General features: G+C 38.3%; 1 protein-coding gene across 1 annotated transcript in view; it reads left to right on the top strand.

The window, feature by feature from the left end:
* The first annotated feature begins 455 nt into the window (after nucleotides 1-455).
* The window catches only part of LOC126369130 (uncharacterized), a 116,029-nt gene continuing 95,521 nt past the window's right edge, over nucleotides 456-20,963 (top strand). Inside the window, exon 1 of the mRNA XM_050013423.1 lies at nucleotides 456-1,117. Coding sequence (XP_049869380.1) covers nucleotides 456-1,117 — 662 coding nt within the window. The remainder of the gene's footprint in view (nucleotides 1,118-20,963) is intronic.

Raw genomic sequence — 20,963 nt, 5'->3', positions numbered from 1 at the left:
TTCAGTTTGCAGATTTTAATACAGAGTGGTATACCTACTAATGACTTGGATTAGTAGGAAAGTTACGTAACGCGTTGATGTCTTTTATATGAAAGATATTTGGCAACATCCGCAATTATAAAACAATGAAACCGTTATACTCGTATGACTATAATATTATATTTTTTTTTGTGTCTTAATAGAAATATATATTTTTTTAATTTTAAGTCAATTCTTCTTCTATTTTTGATAATTAATTATTTGAGAACTGTGACCATCATGTACACGGTTTGCAAGGGTGTACCCTCTTTAGTACTGCCGACGATAATTTTAAATTGTGTTAGATTAATTGAAAATGTATAAATGATTAGTACAGTAAATGGTGACTTTAGCTATACTTGTATGTGGTGTGTGTTTGTTGCAGGTAGTATGGTGCGGGATCGCGCGGAGGCGGCGCGGCGGCGGGTGTGGGCGCGATGAGCGCGTTGTTCCCGCCGCACGCGCCGCCGCCGTCCGCCGCCGAGGCGCTGTCCTCGCTGCTGTGGCAGCCCTACGAGTGCCGCTCGCCGCCAGCACTCGCGCGCTCGCGCACGGATGGCGCGCTGGCGCCGCGCGGGGGCGGGGGGCAGCCGGCCGCGTGCGCCCCCCAGTCGCCGAACGGCGGTCGTCATGCGCGCGCGTCATACCGCGCGATCACTCCCCGCCACGAGATGCGGCTGCCCGTGCCGGCGCCCGCCCAGCTTCGCAAGTCGGACTCGGTCTCGGTGCGCGTGCCGGGCGAGCCGAGCCGACCGAACGTGTCCAGTGTGAACATAGTGCAGGTGCAAGATGCGCCCATCGGGCGTAACGTGAACAGTGCCGTGCAGACGGAGCGCGAGCGGAGTGTAGCGAGCGCAGAGTGCCAGACTGAGGAGCCACGGCGGCGGCGCGCGCGCCGGCCGCGGCGGCCCGAGCCGGCCGAGTGCGTGCCGCCGCCGCCGTACAGCACGCTGCCGCCGCCAGTACCGCACGCGCCGCCCGTGCTGGCGCCGCTGCCGCCGCTGCACCCGCACCCGCACCAGCCGCCGCACCCGCCGCCGCCCATCATCGCGCCGCAGCTGCCCGCGCCCAGGTTCCCCTTCCAGCCGATTCCGCTCAGGTGAGCGTCGCCATCATGCTCTAACACACCCAACACACAATACTTCAACGAGAAAATACAGCCGCTGCCCAGGTGCGCAAGCGAATGTAAACAAAGCTCCATATGTCAGCGATCGAAATAAAACGCAAACGATTAGGTTCCTCAGTCGGGCATGTTAACGACACTCGCGGATGTGGAGAAAGGCAGCTCGCTCCATTGTGAGATATTACCTACATACTACGATGCAGCGTCTAGTATACCTACCGTGACATATGAATACGACATAAATAGTGCCTCGCGAGTCGTAATGAGGCGTACAGCGGTATACTTCTCGTGCGATTTCGTGGCATCGCGCGTTTAAGTCTTTTGTTCGAGGGCTCCATTCTCCTGCAACTCGGGAGTTAATAAACTTTTGAATGGCCATTATACGCTCATGCATTGAAACAGTTACTGTCGTTGCATAATTGTTTCAATAAGCATATTTACTTCGTAACGTTACCATTCTCGTCATGAAGCATTCGTACAAGTAATTACCAGCTGACATAAATATTGTTGTTGAATATTTTTACGTGGAAAGTAATTGCTGGTTGTTGCTTCGAAATATGATAGCAGTAGATCCAACGATCTAAGTAGGAAACAGAAAGTAGTTGGTGAAAAGTGGAGCGGCAGCGTCGCGACCTTGGGAATGAAAGCTGCCGAATATCGTCATTTGAATGCCGAGTGGCGCCCGCGCTCGACACCGCACTGCTAACATCGTGATCTGATTATGCAAATTAACTCAATGTTTGGACTTCTTAAGCACAGATTTAAGATCCCGTACAAAGTGCACAGTTCTTTGTTCGTGTTATTTATGTTTACATTTCAGTTTCATACAATCTTCTGGTACTTATAATGGAGATTTGAATTAAAAATAGAAAACAAACTGACAATAATGGTGAACCCTACGTCTTTATCTCGATTGTTTTATTTATACTCAACTAGCAACTTCCCGCAATTTCATTCGTGATTATTTGATTTACCCCTTTCATTACATCGTAAAGAATATTTCATTTAATTATCAAGATGATTTAAGTAGTTACTTGACCAACCAGTGGCTCTATTGCAAAAACTGAGGGTCTATAAGGCAAAATTGAAGCAATTCGTCTACATAATAATAATGCATATATTTGACACTTGTGCATATAAAGTAAGTGCGCAATGTAAATCAAAAAGTATATTGCTGTTTTAGATGAAATGTTTCAATGTGATCTTTTAACCACCTAACCTTTAACATTTTTTTTATTATTGTCCACATAATAACATAATAACAGCCTCCGTGGTCTAGTGGTTAGAGCGTTAGGCTCACGATCTGGAGGTCCGGGTTCGATTCCCGATGGGGACATTGTCGAAATCACTTTGTGAGACTGTCCTTTGTTTGGTAAGGACTTTTCAGGCTTGAATCACCTGATTGTCCGAAAAAGTAAGATGATTCCGTGCTTCGGAGGGCACGTTAAGCCGTTGGTCCCGGCTAGTAGCCGTTAAAACACCTCCACCAACCCGCATTGGAGCAGCGTGGTGGAGTATGCTCCATACCCCCTCCGGTTGATTGAGGGGAGGCCTGTGCCCAGCAGTGGGACGTATATAGGCAGTTTTATGAGTTTATATAGGTACCTGCTAATAACTAATATAAGTTACAAAGTACGCAACGATGTTGAAGCTAGTTGACGATTGAATTATTTTTGCAATGATTATGGTCAATAATTGTTTCGGTCACGCCACAGTTGGCGTGTGGACGACCTTCTTATGTAAACGGATTGTCTTACATGTTACTGGCGAGGCCAACGGACGCATCTCAATACATTAATTGCTCGGCTCTTTCGTGTACGTACCGCACGTGCTAAACATTGGATAACGAGGTACATTGGTCTCAGTAATTGGAAGTTGAAGGTTTAACTTATCATTATCGTCAGAATTGCGTGATTTAAAAAGCAATATGTAACAATTTGTTTATAACCATTTCATAAAAAATACTTATCCTTTCAACAATCTGTTCAGCAGAATGATATGAATCTTATGGTTACTTTAAAAAAATCTCTAAAAGGAATTTCTGTTATTCGGCATAAAAAAATTCTCGTTTAATTAGGACAGTTTACCGCTAAAAACTTAACAAGATACGAGAATCTTTAACAAGTGTACAAGTGGCGGTATAATTAAACGGGTTGAGTAAATACTCTAATCGCTAGACAGGTCGCCAGTAGGGTTGTGGGTGCGACTGGTTGCCGTCTGTCGGCTCTGCGGTTGAAAGTGGTGGCGCGGACTGGTTTACAAATCACAACCTCTCTACTCCTATGCAACATACACCATATACCTACACCATCTATATGCCAAGTAATCAGCTTTCGAGATGCTCGTGTTACCAAGCTTGAAACTGGCAGCTTAGATTATAACTACCTAGACTCAATTTGCTGCTTTCCTTTTGCTTTCGAACAAAACTAAAATAAATTGATTAATAATTTAGTTTATTTTCATGACTTTCCGAAACAAAACTTGGAATGTTGGCCATTAGGGACATGTTTTTGTAAACAATTTGAAATGTTTTATAAAAAGAAATTGGAGTTGTGTATCAATGGAAACTGGTTAATGTAAACTATTAAATTCTTATCGAAATCCGATTGCCGAAAATATTTATAAATCGAAGCAGACGAAAGCGAAAGCCATCGCCAAAACTGGCTTTCATGCGCACCTTAATCCGAAGAGGACGATCGTAACATGCAAATGAAGGAGTAAAGAGTTCACAACTTTAGAATAGAGAAACAGTAAATAGAGGAAAGTTGCAAAACACACACACAAACAATGTAACAATAAGGTAACAGAGTATAATTACGGCCCGCGCGCAGCCCAGATCTCCCTTTTTTAAACGTGTCACGTCCATACTCTTAGAAACTGTTTATTGAAAAACAATGTTACTGATACAAATACAACTACTATAGACTTTTAACGAGTTTTATATTGTTGGCTAAGTACGGGTTGGTTGCGTAGGTCGATAATATTGATCTGCACAGATGCTCATTGACCTGTGGGTTGAAAGATAGTGCATTTTGCACAATACGTAAGTACAATATACTATACTAGATTTTTTAAATCAATACTTAGAGAAAACCAGTCTGTGATTTGGAGTCCCTTAGGTAGATCGACAGACTTTGAAAGATAAATGATATACGTAAATAGTATGAAATAAATTTAAAAAAAAATGCAAGTTCTCGGCAATGGTTGAATGTATCTACTGCTATTAGGCTACGATAGGAAGATTTCAACACAAAAGAGTATTATGGATAGCAATATAACAATGCTCATTTTAGGATGAAATGTGCAGTTAAAGCAACTCCATAACCTTGGTCAAATCACATTAATGCAAAGTGGGTGCTTCGGTTCATCGTAAAACGGCGGTCTTATATAAAATTGTGAGAAAATTGTCTTCCAACAGGTTCGCCACGCCTGCATTTTTAAACATTAATTACTTTCCATTAGGTTTTATTTTTCATGTTCATTGCCATTATTTGCTTTAGTATAGTGCGTGATTAATATTTAATATACATGGTAATATTCCCATACAAGTATTTTAATTTCACGCCATTTACTTTCTCTATTTCTATGCTATAACTTCACGTAGCGGTTATTAAAGCCAATCAAAACTTTGTATACATTTTCTCATGAGGTCGGTATAGCACGTTTCACATTAGAGTATTGTGGTGCAACCGAAATTAGCCAAGTGCTGTAAACAGAGTTGTCCTTCAAACGGTTGTCGGTCAATACCGCTGGCTTGCGAAACGCTGCGTGTGCGCCGAGCTGCCGACGACGTGCGGTGAGAATTGTGCCTCGGCGCATCCGCGCTACATGCCGCGTTATTTAGAACTTGGCCTGGAATAAGGACTGTAACTAGATTACACGCTTACATCGCCTAGAACTGTGTTTAATGTTCTACATATATGTAATGGGTACGTGAGTTGTCCAACGAGTAACGAAGTAATACGAAAACAAACTTGCTTGCCACTTGTTACTGATTAGTTGAAAGTTTACAATTATATTTCTGTCTCGTCATCATGTATATTGACATCATTTTCAGAAATATATATATATATATTAGCAACATATATATTGTAAATACATTCAATAGGGAGACCAAATAATATATTAGCAACATATATATTATATGAGTAATCAAAACTTAAAACCGGTTAAATATTATTTTCTTGCCACTGAACTTACTTTGTTATACCCAGCATTTTATTCAGAAGTTCAGTGCCCTTTGGTCCCAATCACATTGTTGCTGTACCAAATTCGATGTTACAAAGTTAATGAACGTTTCAATCTGGCTGTCGAACAATCGCCATTGAACTTCTAAACAACATAACTTATTTATTGAGGGCAGCGATACGGAAGTTCTATTCCAAGATTCCACACTTCCTTGAATGTTAAGCTTACAAATATACTTGCACCTCGCGTGGTTGGCGCTCTGCCAACATCCTAATGGCCCGGGACTAGCGCCAAAGCCGCCAGAAAATGCTCCGGTCTTCGCCATTGGAAACTAAAGTTGTAGCACGAAGTGGATTGACTTAATCTTCACTTTCAGTATTCAATAACATCGGGCCATTGTGAATGTTAAACGATTTTCATGATTTATAGTTGTAGAAAGGCGTTTGAGGTCATATGTGAGAATGCTCGCTTGGAGCAATCGATTATAATGTCGCTTTAAATATGTTGCGATTTCTTATGTTGAAATTGTTGTTCATCATATTCTATTAAAGTTTTTTAATAAAAATGTATTAAGCACTATTCCATTTTGGCATCCAACAGACTGACAAATCAACTTTATACCTCTTAGAGACAGTATTACGAGGGCCAACTTTCCCTCAAAAACATCGTCGACAACAAAACATTTTGAAGTCTGGTCGCGGTTTGCTCCCAGTTCAAGATGCTCGGCTGAAGCCTGAGAGCCAATTTACGACCTTGCTGCGGATCCAATTTGTGAGTGCATTGTCCGCTAGTACTCGCCTTTAAGCCTTTTTCATCTGTTCACAAATGCCACTAAATGTTGTGCTTTTGTATTGTAAAAGTTGATAAATAAAACAAGAATTTCCTGTTAGAGATGAACTCGACCTGTAGTAAAAAGAAATCAAATGCTACACATAAATGACAAACACAAATACAGGCTATAGTTCACACTTCTACAAATCTATTATATTATGTAAAGTTGTAAAACTCATAACTTAAGTGCTTTTGAATAAGCCTAGACTTCACGTAGTAAATAATAAAACAAAGTTCAAGACACAGCGCACAGGCACAAACCCTCCAAGGAATTCACCTCAAACTTGTACATTATTAATTGCCGATATCGATTACGACTTTATAGGTCACCATCTACAACAAAACGTGAGAAGACTCGGAAAAAAATCAAATAATTAATACAGTTACTGAAACGGTATCTACTTTCCGTATTTTAATTCAGGTTTTTCTTCGAACGAGTTTATTACTCGACTTGTTTTAAATCGGTCATAGGTACGCGAAAAATCAGTTCATATTCAGTAGGGTACTTAACGGATTTCTGAGTCCAGTTTAATATTAATGGGGTATACCAGTTCATACATTAACACAGGCCTGCCATCCGTGTTATCGCAGATGGTAGAGCACCACGTCGTCAGAAAATATCTTGCAGAAGTAGCCATAGGTACGTCCTTTAGACTGGGCTCCCCTTATTAATAGGAGGGTTTGAAGCATACTCCAGTTTTATTTTTGTCCCAGTCCACGCTTGACACACAGTACTTCATAACACACACATATACGGGGTAAGCAGAGGCTATGGAATTCCATTGGCTTCATCTTCACACACTTCTCTTGCTTCCTCCTCATTCATCAATCGTACTGAACCTTTACTGCTTACTTTACTTATTTTTGTTAGTACTTCATAACAACGAATGAAAACTGTATGCATTGTATGTAGGTATACTTTGATTAATAGAGAGGCTAGATTGAAAGTTATTTGGCCTCAGGTTGTCGAAACTCAGCTTTGTTGTGGCTGCGGCCGCTTGCGAAATCCTGACATAAATATTGAATTGTTATTAGGGTATTCGGTCTATTTCATAGTTCTGTCTCCGGTAATAATAGTAGTGATTGAATTCCAAAATGATTGGAAGATTTGACTCACAGAATTGTTTCTTTAGCATCTGTTTTAGAGAAGTGTGTTTATAATTTTGTGTATTAGTGATGTCAATGTTTTTATTTTCTAATGCCAATTAATCTATTATTCGTGCATTTGATAAGTTACTATAAAAACTTATCGTAAACGAAAAATGGGTGCGATCAAAATATTCCTTTCTTTCTTGAAAATACTAGTAAAAATGAGTTTCAAAAGAAATAAAAATGTACTTACAAAGTTACAATAAGTAAGATTCCGAAAATCCATTTAAGCGTAAACTTTTATAGCTGGAGCGAAATGCTAGCAGGTTAGAGTATTCTCGATTGTGTCGAGCGGAGTGAAAGTGTTGACTGTCGCAACACCTTCAATAGCCAAGGCGAGTAAGTAAGCCAGCTTTACGCTTTGTCAACTGTAATTGAATTTACTGTCTGAAATCTATGTGAGAAAGAATAAGTAAGGTACCTACATACTTTTTGCAATAATACTCTACATTCGATTTTTGGTTTTTCTTTTATTTTGACTACGAAACCTGAGAGTCAGTGATTTATTATAGTAGGCGCAGAAATATGATATTAGACTCATTTTTAATTAGATAAAAGATAAGTTTTTGGACGGTCATCGGTCAGGACCCTTGGGCATATTGCAAACGATTATGACAGCTGATAAAACCTTATGTTTTCTAATGTCAGTCTCATGCATTTTTATCACGGTCACTGTTGATTGTCATAATCGTTAATAACTTAGGACCACCTAATAACTTATTTACCTTTTTGTCAATATTTATTCATCATCATCAATTTAAGAGCCACGCTCTTGACGCTGTAGCATTTTTCATTCCAGTCTATCAAAGGCCAATTCCTTGACTTCCCAATAAGACACGACGTTAAGCTTTTCTTTAATCTGTTCCATGTAAGCTCTTCTTGGTCTTCCTCTTCCTCTCTTTCCTTCCTCCTCCAACACCACATTTCAAAGGCCTCGAGTCTCTCTCTGTACTTCTGTGTCAGTGTCCAAGTTTCACATCCATAGAGGGATATACCCCATACGAAGGTTTTGACACATCTTTTTTTGATTGCTTTGGCAATTTTGGACTTGAAATATTACTAGGTGATATTTATTACTAGGTTTGAAATCAAAAGGAAGAAAAATAACAGAATTAACTCATCGTCTGCAATAAGTACTAAACATGGAATGAACCCTTTTAATCCTGTATTATATAAAACAACAGGAAAGCCAATTAGTTCGTAGAATAAGGGGAAGGAAAATGTTCGACCATTATCAAACATTTACCAATAAACAACTATATGAAGTGTTTGTGGTTATTAAAATTATACAAAATATTAATTCCTGAAAGTTATAAGCGTTCATTACTGTGTAGATACAATTTCGAACAGGGTGGGATCGCAATTGTGGTTCGACAACAAACCTCTCTTAATTATTGAAAGGCTTTGTATCGAATTAATTGGACGAGGGATACTATTTCCCAAAACGGAATGGTTGTATTAGAGGAATGTGGTAATGACGCTTATGAGCATTTCGTCAGTATAATAGTAGTAGACACACACGGCGTGTTCGTTTCATTGCAAGCTTAATTGGATATTCCGTATTGCCCAGGGTTGATAGACCATTGGACAACACAATGCACAATTCGCGACGAGATTTTTCCGATAACATTACCGTATTTGTCACGTTTGCCTTACAGAATATGATTTTGAAAAGTAATATAATGATATCTTCTGATAAGACTTGTGACAATGGAGATGAAACGATGTTTGGAACATAATATAACAAAAATACTTTATTGCACACACAGGAAATACAAAAGAAAAGAAAAATAGAAAAAGTACAACAAATAGCCTTATTGCTAAGTAGCAATCTCTTCCAAGCAACCTTTGAATGTAGGAGATATTTAATATTAAGTATATGATAATGTTTATATGCATTTCTAAGTGTTTGAGCTTGTATTATGATATGAAAAAAAATTATTTCGTTTTATTGGAACGCACTAAAAATGAGCTATCGAAGGAATATTTGTGCTTTCTTCGTGACAGCCCTATAGGTGCGACCATCGCACGCAATGTGGACATTCACATGAAAACCAAATGAAGCGGCTGTAAGTTGTCACAGCTCATCAACCTTTATATCATTACCTTTGATTTCTATTTACATTATTTGTGTCGTCAAATATTTGATAGCATTCGGCAGGCTCAGTTGTTTTTGGTTGTTTCCATAGTAACGTGGCAATGCTTTGTATTATAAATAATAATGGATATTATAATTTACATTTTCCCTGCCTGTGATTCCAGTAAAGGATAACACAGTAATATTTTGTAGATGTCATAAAAACAATTATTTTTACTAGAACGAGCTTTGTGTTTCATGTAACGATTACCAACCTACTCATACATATTATACAGCGTGTTAGTTACATCTTAACGAATATTAATGGGGATGATTCCGTTGATGATTCTTCTTCTTTGCGAATCGATGGCGATCGATACTATATTTTTGCTGACCAATAGTTGGCCACGCTTATGGCATTGTCAGTGGCTTCGTGAAGGTCTTTAATAGTGCAGGTGTTAGGGCACTTTGGACAGCACAAAAGGTGAGCCATAGTTTGTGGTGATACTCCACACTCGCACTCATCGCAACCATTCAAAAGGAAATTCCACATGATATGAATTCAGAATCATCCCTTTCAGTTTTCATTACGATGTCACTTACACCCCGTACAAGTACGCACAGGTAACCATACAACTAGGTATGGTTGTTAGTAACACCGTAACGAATACTGATGGAGATGATTCAGACTATATGATTTTGAGTTGATATCAAGTGAAATTTCCTTTTGGAAAATTCATGAAAATTTTAGTGCTTTTTTAATTATTTTCAGTTCCATACTTTTGCGACGGAAAAATCCACTTTATATCAACTCAGAATTATGGTCTGAATCATCCCTCAACGTTTTCGTTACGATGTTACTTACACGTATTAAGTTTATTATGTGGAATACCCATAATTAAAAGAAAATGACTTCATTGTTCAACACACTAATATTATAGTGCGTGTATATACACTGTACTCGGATTTGCCTCATAAAGCAAACATTAAATCGCTGAGTATAACTGTAATTGTCTGTGTTTCATGAACAATGCAATCGAGCTAGTTAAATTCTATTGCAAATCTATCGATATTTGCTTCCGGGTTAACATAATATATCTGTGCGTTTTATATGTACACACGGAAGTTATTTGGCTACTAAGCAACAATTATGTAAAGTATAATTACGTATATTTTATGCGGTGCTGGAACTATCAAAATGTTACTTATCAAAACATTCGGCGATATATCTACTCTAGCCGGCTTTGTTAAAATTGAATAAGACAATGATATTCGAATGTTACAGAATTACGCAACAGCATGTAGGTACACTGCATAGATACGATCCATACGTGCCACGTAATCCATCGCTTTTAGTATTATCCAGCCTGTTACATTACACAATAGACATTAAACACTTTCATTTATGTTATCTAAGTACTTCGTTAACACAAAAACCTAAGGGATTGTGACACGAATTTTAACAGACTAATGTAAGCTCGTTTTTGAAATAAGTAGGCTGTGTGACGTGTTACGAAACAGTTTCAACTCTTTGTTATTATTGTAAAAGCGAGGGAATTTTGTTCGATATCTTTCACTTGGATTCACTCGGGCCATTATGTAAATTACCAGCGTCCGCGATGGTAATGATGGGTCAGCGATGGAATCACGCGTCCGACCAAATTGACACAGCTATCATATAATGACGGCGTGAACTTTGCTCGCAGGAATGCCATCTACTGACAGATATTGCGTTCTGTAACTTCTCCACGTAATTCTATTGTTAAGAGTGATGAAGAAATCATAGCAAATTACACTTTCGAAATACCATTTCACTGTTACAAACGGAACGTCTCAATGAATTACCTACTATTATCGATGTATAGGAACTTGTTCCGAGCACGACCGTTGATAAAATGCATTGCTTATCAAAACCACATTTTAAACGATATTGAATGTTTGCGATAATGCTCGAATAAATTATTCGGTTCGACAGTGAAACGGATCTCGGCTGACATTTCGTTTAGTGGCCTCGTATTGCTGACCCGCGTGCTGTACATCAAACTTATCCATGCGGCTACAAAGACTCTTATTTGCTGCACAATAGCAACTATTATAGGTCAGTTTGGAGGCTAAATGCAAGTGTAGGCGCGCCTAGTGCCGATCGCCACAAACCGTGTGCAATTTGTGTCTATGACGAAATACACGCCTGCTGTTGTTCTAGGTCTTCAGTGCTACACGACCGGTGACTAAATACTCGTAATTTTAAGATTGTTATCATTAGGAATTAAGCCACCTTTAAGTAATTTTATACTCTATTAATTTTATATTTATAATAAAAAATATAACTTGTAATAATTTCATATATAATGATAATTTGAAGGTTGGTACCATTTATAAGGATTGGGAAAGGCGAGGTGTGATACTCGACGTATACTTGCTAAGTAATATTAGAATAGTACTTGCACAGTTAGCGGTTAACCAATTGTGTTGCATGGTTTCCATCTCTATTCACATTCTACGCTTTTGATAACCACACAGAACATATCCGCTATAAAACTTTATTACTCATACGTCTTTGTAGTATAATTTGTATTTTTTTTATGGAACAGTATACAGGGTGTTAGTGACGTCGTAACGAAAACTTTGAGGGTTGATTCAGGCCATGATTCTGAGTTGATATCAAGTGGAATTTTCCGTCGCAAAATTCATGAAATTTTGAGTTTTGTTTTTAATTATTTTCAATTCCATACTGTGCTTTAAGCTGCATAGAACCCAAATTTCAATAAAAAAAACAATAATGACAAATTTTTGAAAATTTTCAATGTAATGGAGACAACAATTTTGCAGTATCCGTAATCAGCTGCTCGAACGGGCCAACGGCCACAAGCACCGCGCGCCGTGCGCCCCGCTCCGTACGCCCCACTCCGCACGCCCCGCTCCGCACTCCGGCAGCGGCGCGGCGGCGGCGCAGCGGCGGCGCAGCCTACAAAGTAGGCACTACGAACCGATCCTATTTCTTTCTCTGTCTATCGTAAATTATAAATTTATTTTATTCTTATTCTTAAATGGACGGATAATCGACAGGCATAAAATTCACACAACACGTCAATTTTAAGCAGAAACCTAAAACAACCGACAGAATTAAGTTGACAGCACACGTCAAACGGTTTGCATACCAGCGAGATACCTTTTTGATTCGGCCGGGTTATTCATTCATTTACTCATAGGAATCGGGGCCATTATCTACCTAAAACAGTTGAAACAGTAAATAATTGTATTCTTTGTTGTCATTAGAATACCTAACAACCAACTAACACAACCACCACAGATTAGGTAATTAGTTACTTACTACGTCAATCATCCACCAACTCAGTATGTAAGTACCTACGCAAAACCTCGCTACACAATAATCGAGCGAGGTCGCGTCTAGAATTGGGCGGACACTCCGCCAGAGTGTTGCCTATCGATATTCTATCGATAGGTACCTAGTTAAAAAAAAAACAATAGTAGGTACCTATCGATAGATCTCTTATATCAATACCTACCATTATTGTTACAAAGCAAGACTATCGACTATCGCTAGTATCGATCTAAATGTACTATCACTACTTTCGATAGTTTAGACAATTTTCAAGTTCAACAATTGATAATCTACCTATCGATAGTTCGGCAACTCCGCCGCGTAGGCAATGTCGGCATGTTCAAAGAAAAAAATTGTCCAAGAGGAGTGACCTTATTTTTTCTTGTTACATGTTGGTACCGAGGTAAATAAGTACTAAGTTATTCGTGGTTTTAAATCTCATTGTTAAATCATCAGTAAAGAACTAATTAAACCTATCCTGTTCTGTGTACAATACCTATTCATGTAACAGCTACGTACCTACTTACATAAGTAGTAGACGGGAGCAATGGCTTAACGTGCCTTCCGAAGCACAAATCATTTTACTTTCGGACAATCAGGTGATCAACCTGTAACGTCCTAACCAACGGCCTTATAAACAGATTTTTATGATATGTCCCCACCGGAATAGGAACCCGGACCCTCCACATCATGAGCCCATCGCTCAACCACTGGACCACATAGGCCAAGAAGGTTCTAAGACATAATTAAAGGATCCTGGGACGCAAGACCTCCGAGTTAGGGCTTGTTTGATCTATCTTGATGAATACTCGGCCGTGAATAGCCGCACGGATCAAGGGCAACGCGCGCCAATAAAGTAGGCATTACGAACAGATACTAGGTATTTCTTTGAGTTGATAGGTATCAAGTAGAATTTCCTGTCGCAAAATTCATAAAAATTTTAGATATTTTCAGTCCCATATTGTGTTTTAAGCTGCATAGAACCCACACTTAAAATAAACAAATAAAAATTACTAATTATTAAATTTTATCAATGTCATCAATAATAATAATAACGTATCTACAACTTCAGCTATGCACAGGTGAATAGCCGGCGCACGGGTCAAGGGCAACGCGCGCCAATAAAGTAGGCATTCCGAACAGATACTATTTCTTTCTCTGTCACTTGCGCCATAAACATACTTCTCTCTCTCTTTCTAGTCGTCGGCTCGACTCGGCCGCGGCCGGCGCGTCGTCGGCGCCTTTGATGCTTTGCGCTAACGCCGCGCGCTTCCGTTCAGTCGAATACTAACCTAGACCCGAATCGCGTGATGTTTTTCGAGGATATTTTTTTTCGTGGTTGTGAGTGTTTTGTGTTTGTTTTATTCTGTAAATGAGTAGTGCCGACTATGATGATGGATCACCATTTACTGCGCAAAAGTATGGAAGATTGTTGATGTGTTATTAAAGAGCAAGGTTTTGTGTTTGTGAGTGCGTGTGATACCTACCTACCGCGGAGGAAACGCGATGTTGCATACCTACGTGACGTGATATGTTCTAGGGTAGGTACCTACCTAGATACTTCATCCGAAGGAATAACAATTAAGGTAAGGTAAGAGTAGGGTTTTTATTGTTAATAAGTTAGGAACATTTTAATAACTGGTAGGTAGGTACCATGTGTGAAAAATCGTGGTAGTAGGTGTTCTACTTCAACAAACTCAACAATTTTTAAACGTTGAACCACTAAACATCTAAATACAAGAGAATGAAAACTCCTACCTAGATATCAACATCGTATTACGCACGCGTAACGTAGCCGCGCGTAGGTTTAGCGTCTGTGTGGCGCGTTGTTCGACTTACATTGCGGCACAGTAAAAATTGAAAATCTTAATTAGACATTTGCGACAAGAAAAACACCCACCATCGTTTTTAGTACAATCAAATAGGCGTTCCATTTTTTTTTTCGTTACGATGTCACTAACACCCTGTATAATTTATATTTTTTTATGTATGGCTATCGAGGCTACGCAAATATATCGTAAACGGAAATAAAGCGTTATAAAGCGATACGATTCAAAAGACATTATTTAATATCGAGAGAGGATTTTGAAATAAAAACGGTGAAGTATAATTTAGCTATATGTATATAAATTATATTCATCGATACAGTAGTATTACGTAATATATAATCCATACAAGTGGAAACTTTTTGAATAAAGATAAACGTGCAGCTACTTTTGGTGGTCCTTGCAATAAAAATGTTAACAAATCTGAAATTCTTGGTGGACTACTTCGACTTTCCCAGTAAATAAAATTTTAATTTAGAACCGTCTTCTCTGGTAATGTATGGACCTAATAAATGCATTTAGAGTAGCTAAATTATTATAATTGAAATTCCCCGTGGAACTAATGAGTATTACGTGTACAAATCCGATAGTATAATTGACGTCAGTTCGCTGTTACCGCGCCGAAATTGTCAAATTCTTGCAGTAAACCCGTAACCAATTATTTAGTCACAATGGTAATTCTGCTATTCTGAAATCAAGAGTAAGTTGACGAGTACGCGAACAAAGAAAACGGAACACTTGGGTAGCTACAAAATACAATGCAATAACTTAAAAGGAATAAAAACGCAGCTGCCTCATTCCAATCAGTCATAACTGAAGCAGTGTCGGGTTGTGATGTTTGATTTTTGTTGCTTCCCATTAGCATGGCGATCCTTTGAGGAACAAAGAGGCTATTAGCCGGTGCTGTTGAAAGATAAACAATCCAAGTCTCAGAATGACTAAGCATTGATATACCACGCCAGTTAGATAGCAACTGCTGACAACGTGCCTGTCAGGAATCTCAGAATGGAGTCTGAACTAAAAATTGTATTGCCTGATTATGTATTGCGTGCAGAAACAGCGAAATCTGTTATATATACACTAGCTTGAATTCTGTAACAGAATTATGGTTCATTCGATTTTAAATTTGAAATATAGTGTTTGAAAATAAATATAAATTTTATTGTTCCTATTACATAATACGTACTTCCCAGATATATGTATAATGAGGTCTATCGTGATCACAAACCACGTGTGAGAAGCAGATTGTATAATACCAGCAGAATGGTGATGCAGTTGTTGTGCGCTTAAGCTTCAGCCGGGCCGAAATAAGTACCTTACATGAGAATACGTAATATTAATCTGGCCCTCTTCATTAATTAATCAAGAACGGAAATCCATTGCTGTATGATTATATATACAGAACGTTCATTTTTCTGAAACCCTGGGAAGAACTGCGCGATAAGTTCTACATGAAAAGTTCGTATAAGATAAAAATCAATAGATGGCGGTACGAAATAATTATTGACAAGCAAACGTGAAGTTGGTGAATAATTGCACTAATTACTATCTGATATTACTTTAATAACACAATTTATTACAAGTACATTGTATTCAGCATTTCATTTGCTGTATAACTCGATTGAATATTAAATGAGACCATTTATACTGTGGGAACTGAGGCTATAGAAGACGAAGATTAGCTTTGACGTCCGGGCTTGGCATTGATGGGTCAGATTTGTAAGTTATTACTGGTTTGATTGGAAATATAGTTTCTATTAATGACTGCGGGGAATTAGTTCGAATTACTTCAGCTCAAAACGTTCATGTAACGAAATAATTTAGTTCGAACATATTTTTTGATAAGTCACGCAATTATGTACTCGTTCGATTTTTGTGATTACGTTACTGGTAATTTATTATAATTACCATTTACGTTAATTAACTAAATAGTTATTATTTCAAATTATATTGAAAACGTAATTAAATGTCTTTTATGAAGTTAACTACATGTCAATAATTTTGTGGAAATTAATTTATATAATGTAAATCCATATTATTATCTCGTATCATGTTTTGATGTTGATGTTTTTAACTGAATAGGTATCTTTATTATCCGATTTTAAAATATACTTCGTAAATGTAATACGTTAAGGTATTGTACCAGGAATATTAGAGAAGTTGCAGTCAGTTTTGGTCTTTTGAATATTTAAATTAATTACCTAAGGGTTTTTAGCGAAAGTTGATGCCAGAGAAAGACCGAGAAGGACTTACGATGACCAAATTGGAGATGTCCTTAGAAAAGGTTTAGTACGATCTACTCTGAACCGGCGTGCGTGTATGAAGCATTTGATGAATGTGGAGGAAGCAAGAGAAGTGTGTCAGGACCGAAGCAAATGGAATTCTATAGTCTCTGCTTACCCCGGTGGGAAATAGGCGTGAGTTTATGTATGTATGTACGGGTTTTTAAGTATAAACCGTATAGTTAAGAGAAGTTTACCTCATTTTTCAGGAAAACGACTATTATCCTGTGGTCAAAAGTCACGCTACATTGTATGTTACTATGTGACAATGTGTCATTGTTTGTAAAAATATGTCTATTTTCCTTTCTGGAAATACTAAAGAATTAAATATAACTTTATAATATATAGGTTCTAATGTTCATTTATATATTATTATCAAATTCCCTGAAATAGCCTGACGACGTGAAGCTTTACCACATACAGGGTGTTAGTGACATCATAACGAATACTAAAGGGGATGACTCAGACCATATCGCCGCCTATAAAGTGACCTAAGAAGCTAGTAAACAGCTTAATCGCGACGACAGAACAGTTATGATAACAATTATGCACTTACTAGACTTTCATGTTGATTATGATATCTTCATTCATCTGTTCCCAGTTCAGTCAGGTTAACATAGATTCTGCTTCGCTTATCGGTCTGATATCGTTACCTGTTAACATAAATTATAATATGATTCCTTCTGCATGGAATCACCAAGTACCTCTGTCTATCTTGAGAAACACAATAATTATAAGTTACTTTGTCTATCTTGCAATTCGTGGTCACCACATAGCGTGGTATGTCTAACACAATGTAGACTGGCTTCGGGCAACACCCACTCCACCTGATATATCAATATCGGCGGACAATGCCATGACCCGGTCGAACAGAAACCGCAATGGAGTCCATATTGAACAACTTACAATAGATCCAAAGGCTCACCTGTATAACACCAACACCACATGTGAGATACAAGTTGGCTGTATACCACGTTACAGCCTGAGACAGTCATCTTCCCCGGGGGAAACCCAATGATGAACATTGGGTGAACCACATTTATAATAAGCATTGCAAATAAGTCCTGCATATAAGCACCGACAGATCCATACATCTACCTCCAGTGTATGTCTCTTAGACAAAGTAACATCTAGGGATATAGCACCAATAAGAACCATGGAGTAATAAACTACTAAGAAACTATTCTAAGGTACTTAGCTTTCAATACATATCTGGACTCCCTCTTTCAACACATATTAATTTCACATCTCAAAATTATATCTTCACGTGGGAAGTTTGAACTTGTGAAAAACAGTTAGGTAACCATAGCAACTAGATAACGATATCAGAGACAACTTACCATAGACTAATCAGTATTGCTATATTACAATATGTACATCTCGCGGAAACGCCGCGACACTCCCGCCGGGAACAATTAGAGTTGTAAGGTAATCATTAAATTGCGTGTCCATTCCCTTATCTTTTGAAGGGCTCGAACCGCTGCAGTCCGTCTTGGTCTATTTATTTCAGGTTGTTGTTCCAATGATTCATTGTCCATTATTTTATCATCATCATTTATTAACTCATTAAGTCTGTTATCATTCTCATTTTCATTCTCAGTCACTGCCGTTTTATTTGTCACATTCAAAATATCATAAGTTCTTTCTATGTCTTCAGCATTTGTAGTTTTATTGTTGTTGCATGTATCTATATGTATATCATCTACGTCTTCTGTCGCAACATCAGGTGTATTCACTGACTGATCCGAAGGCAACCAAAGGGGTTCTGAATTCTTGGTAGTATCTTGAGGTACTGGATCATATTGTTCCTCATCTTCGGCTTCCAGAGGATACAAGTGCGCAATAGATCGCGTAAAGATAGAGTTTCCTACTTTAACTTGAGCTACTCTAACCAATCCATCAGAGCCTTTGATCAAAGAGATAATTTTCCCGACTTTCCAACCTTCACGGTTTTTATCTCCTTTGATTTGAACTATCTGGCCTTCTTGCGGATTTAACTTAGAAGTCACACGTGGTTGTTTAAGCGAGTGATTATATCTCTCACGTAGACTTGGTAAGTAGCGATTTTGAAACATTTCTTCGAACTCTTGTAGTATTGTACGAGCCTTCTTCCATCCTTTAATTAAGTTGGTCTTCGTTGATGTACCTTGTATTGGTAGTCCATTCTGCGCGGTCTCCATTATGAGACATCTCCCAGGTTGAAGAAAATCAGATGGTTTCAAAATAAACTCTAGTTCTGCATCAACAGAGGTTAAAGGTCGCGTGTTTAATACAGCTTCTATTTCTTTTACTATCGTTAACAGTTGACTATCATTCAATAGGTGTTTTTGTAGTGTTCTACGCATACAATGTTTCACTAGTCCTACTAGTCGTTCATAGAAAGCTCCAAACCAAGGCGCAAGTTCGGGTATAAATCGCCATTTTATCTTATTTTGAACACAGTATGGTTTAGACACTATGTCAGATATCAATTTGAAGTGTAAGGCATTGTCAGAAGTAATAAGTTCTGGTACTCCTCTAGTAGAACACATTCGCCTAAAAGCGGATAGTCCTTCTTCAGCTGATAAATCTTGCACAACTTCTAAGTGTATAGCTCTAACTGCAAGGCATGTAAATAGACATATCCATCTTTTGCTGGTACCTGTCTCTGTTTTGACCAATACAGGTCCTAGATAATCTACTCCAGTAAACGTAAAGGCTTTGCTATAATTAACCCTTTCATATGGCAACGCAGGTGTGGGTGGTAGTTTGAAGGGTCCACCGCCATGCTTCGAACAACGTGGACATTTCTTTAAGATCTTCAAAACTTGTCTCTTGCCTTGCGGTATCCAGTAGGTTTGCCGAATTATACTTAGTGTATGACTAGCACCAACGTGGTAGTTCCTTTCATGTGTATCTTTGATTACTTTATTGGTAAAGTTACAATCCTTAGGTATTATCATAGGATACCTCTTATCAAATGACCAGTTGGCATTCCTAAACCTGCCCTTGCATCGTAAGATACCATCTACATCCTTGAACAATCCAAGGTTACGACTGAGACTTGTTTCTTTACCATTCACTTCCTCTTTAAAATATTCTGACTGTATTTTTCTAATTTCTTCCAGTGTATTATGTGAGTCAGTTTCTATTCCTCGTTCCATTAACTGGTGGTCGTCATGAGAGTTATCTTCATTCTCTACAACAATTGACTCAGGGATCTTATCTTGTACATCATCAGTACTCGTCAGATCCTCCCCAATCAAAAAAATTGTATCACTCCTTGTATGTGTAGGCCAAGTATTCGGATCTTGAAGTAGAAAGTCTGGTCCTGTCAACCACTTTCTTCCGTCTTCGATAGAATTCGTTGGTCTAGTAGCTGCATCAGCTGGATTAAGTTCTGACGGTACGTATCTGACAATCAAGTTTTTATTACGTTTTATCTCTTCGATCCTCCTTGACACAAATGGAGTCAATAGCTTATTCGAGTTGAACCAATCAATGACAATCTGACTATCAGTCCATAGCACTTGCTTGCTTACATTCAAATTAATGAATTTAGTTACATATTGTATCAGACGACTTCCAATTAATGCTCCAAGTAACTCCAGACGTGGTATTTTCAAATGTTCTTGATCTTTGATTGGTACGAGACGAGATTTGCCAATCACAAAACTCTTCTCATCTTCTCCAACTACATAAACCACTGCTGCATAAGCTCTGGTTGAAGAGTCCGTAAAGCAATGTATTTCACAGTCGTTACTCTGCGCATTTTTCAGGTAACATCTATCTAGACTTACTTCCTCAATTTCATTCAAATGTTGTTTGATGTCAACCCATTTATCAACAATATCTTTGGGTAATGGTGAGTCCCATTTTATTTTCATTTTCCATAAATCTTGTAAAAGTAATTTTGCTGATAGAAGTGCTGGTACGGCATAGCCACATGGATCATACACAGATGCAACGCTTTTTAGGATACCTCTCTTAGTATTTGTGTTATCCTTTGCACATGTTTTGATGTGAAGTGTATCATCTTCTAGGTGCCAGTTTGAACCCAGTATTTTAACTATTTGATTTGAAGAAATATCTGGAACTTGTCGCATAAAATCTTTTGAATTAGAACTCCAATCTCTCAAGTTCATAG

Source organism: Pectinophora gossypiella, chromosome 8, assembly GCF_024362695.1.
Source record: "Pectinophora gossypiella chromosome 8, ilPecGoss1.1, whole genome shotgun sequence".
Classification (NCBI taxonomy): Eukaryota; Metazoa; Arthropoda; class Insecta; order Lepidoptera; family Gelechiidae; genus Pectinophora; species Pectinophora gossypiella.
Note: the sequence above shows the minus strand (reverse complement) of the source record. Positions and strands in the feature narration are given on the sequence as shown.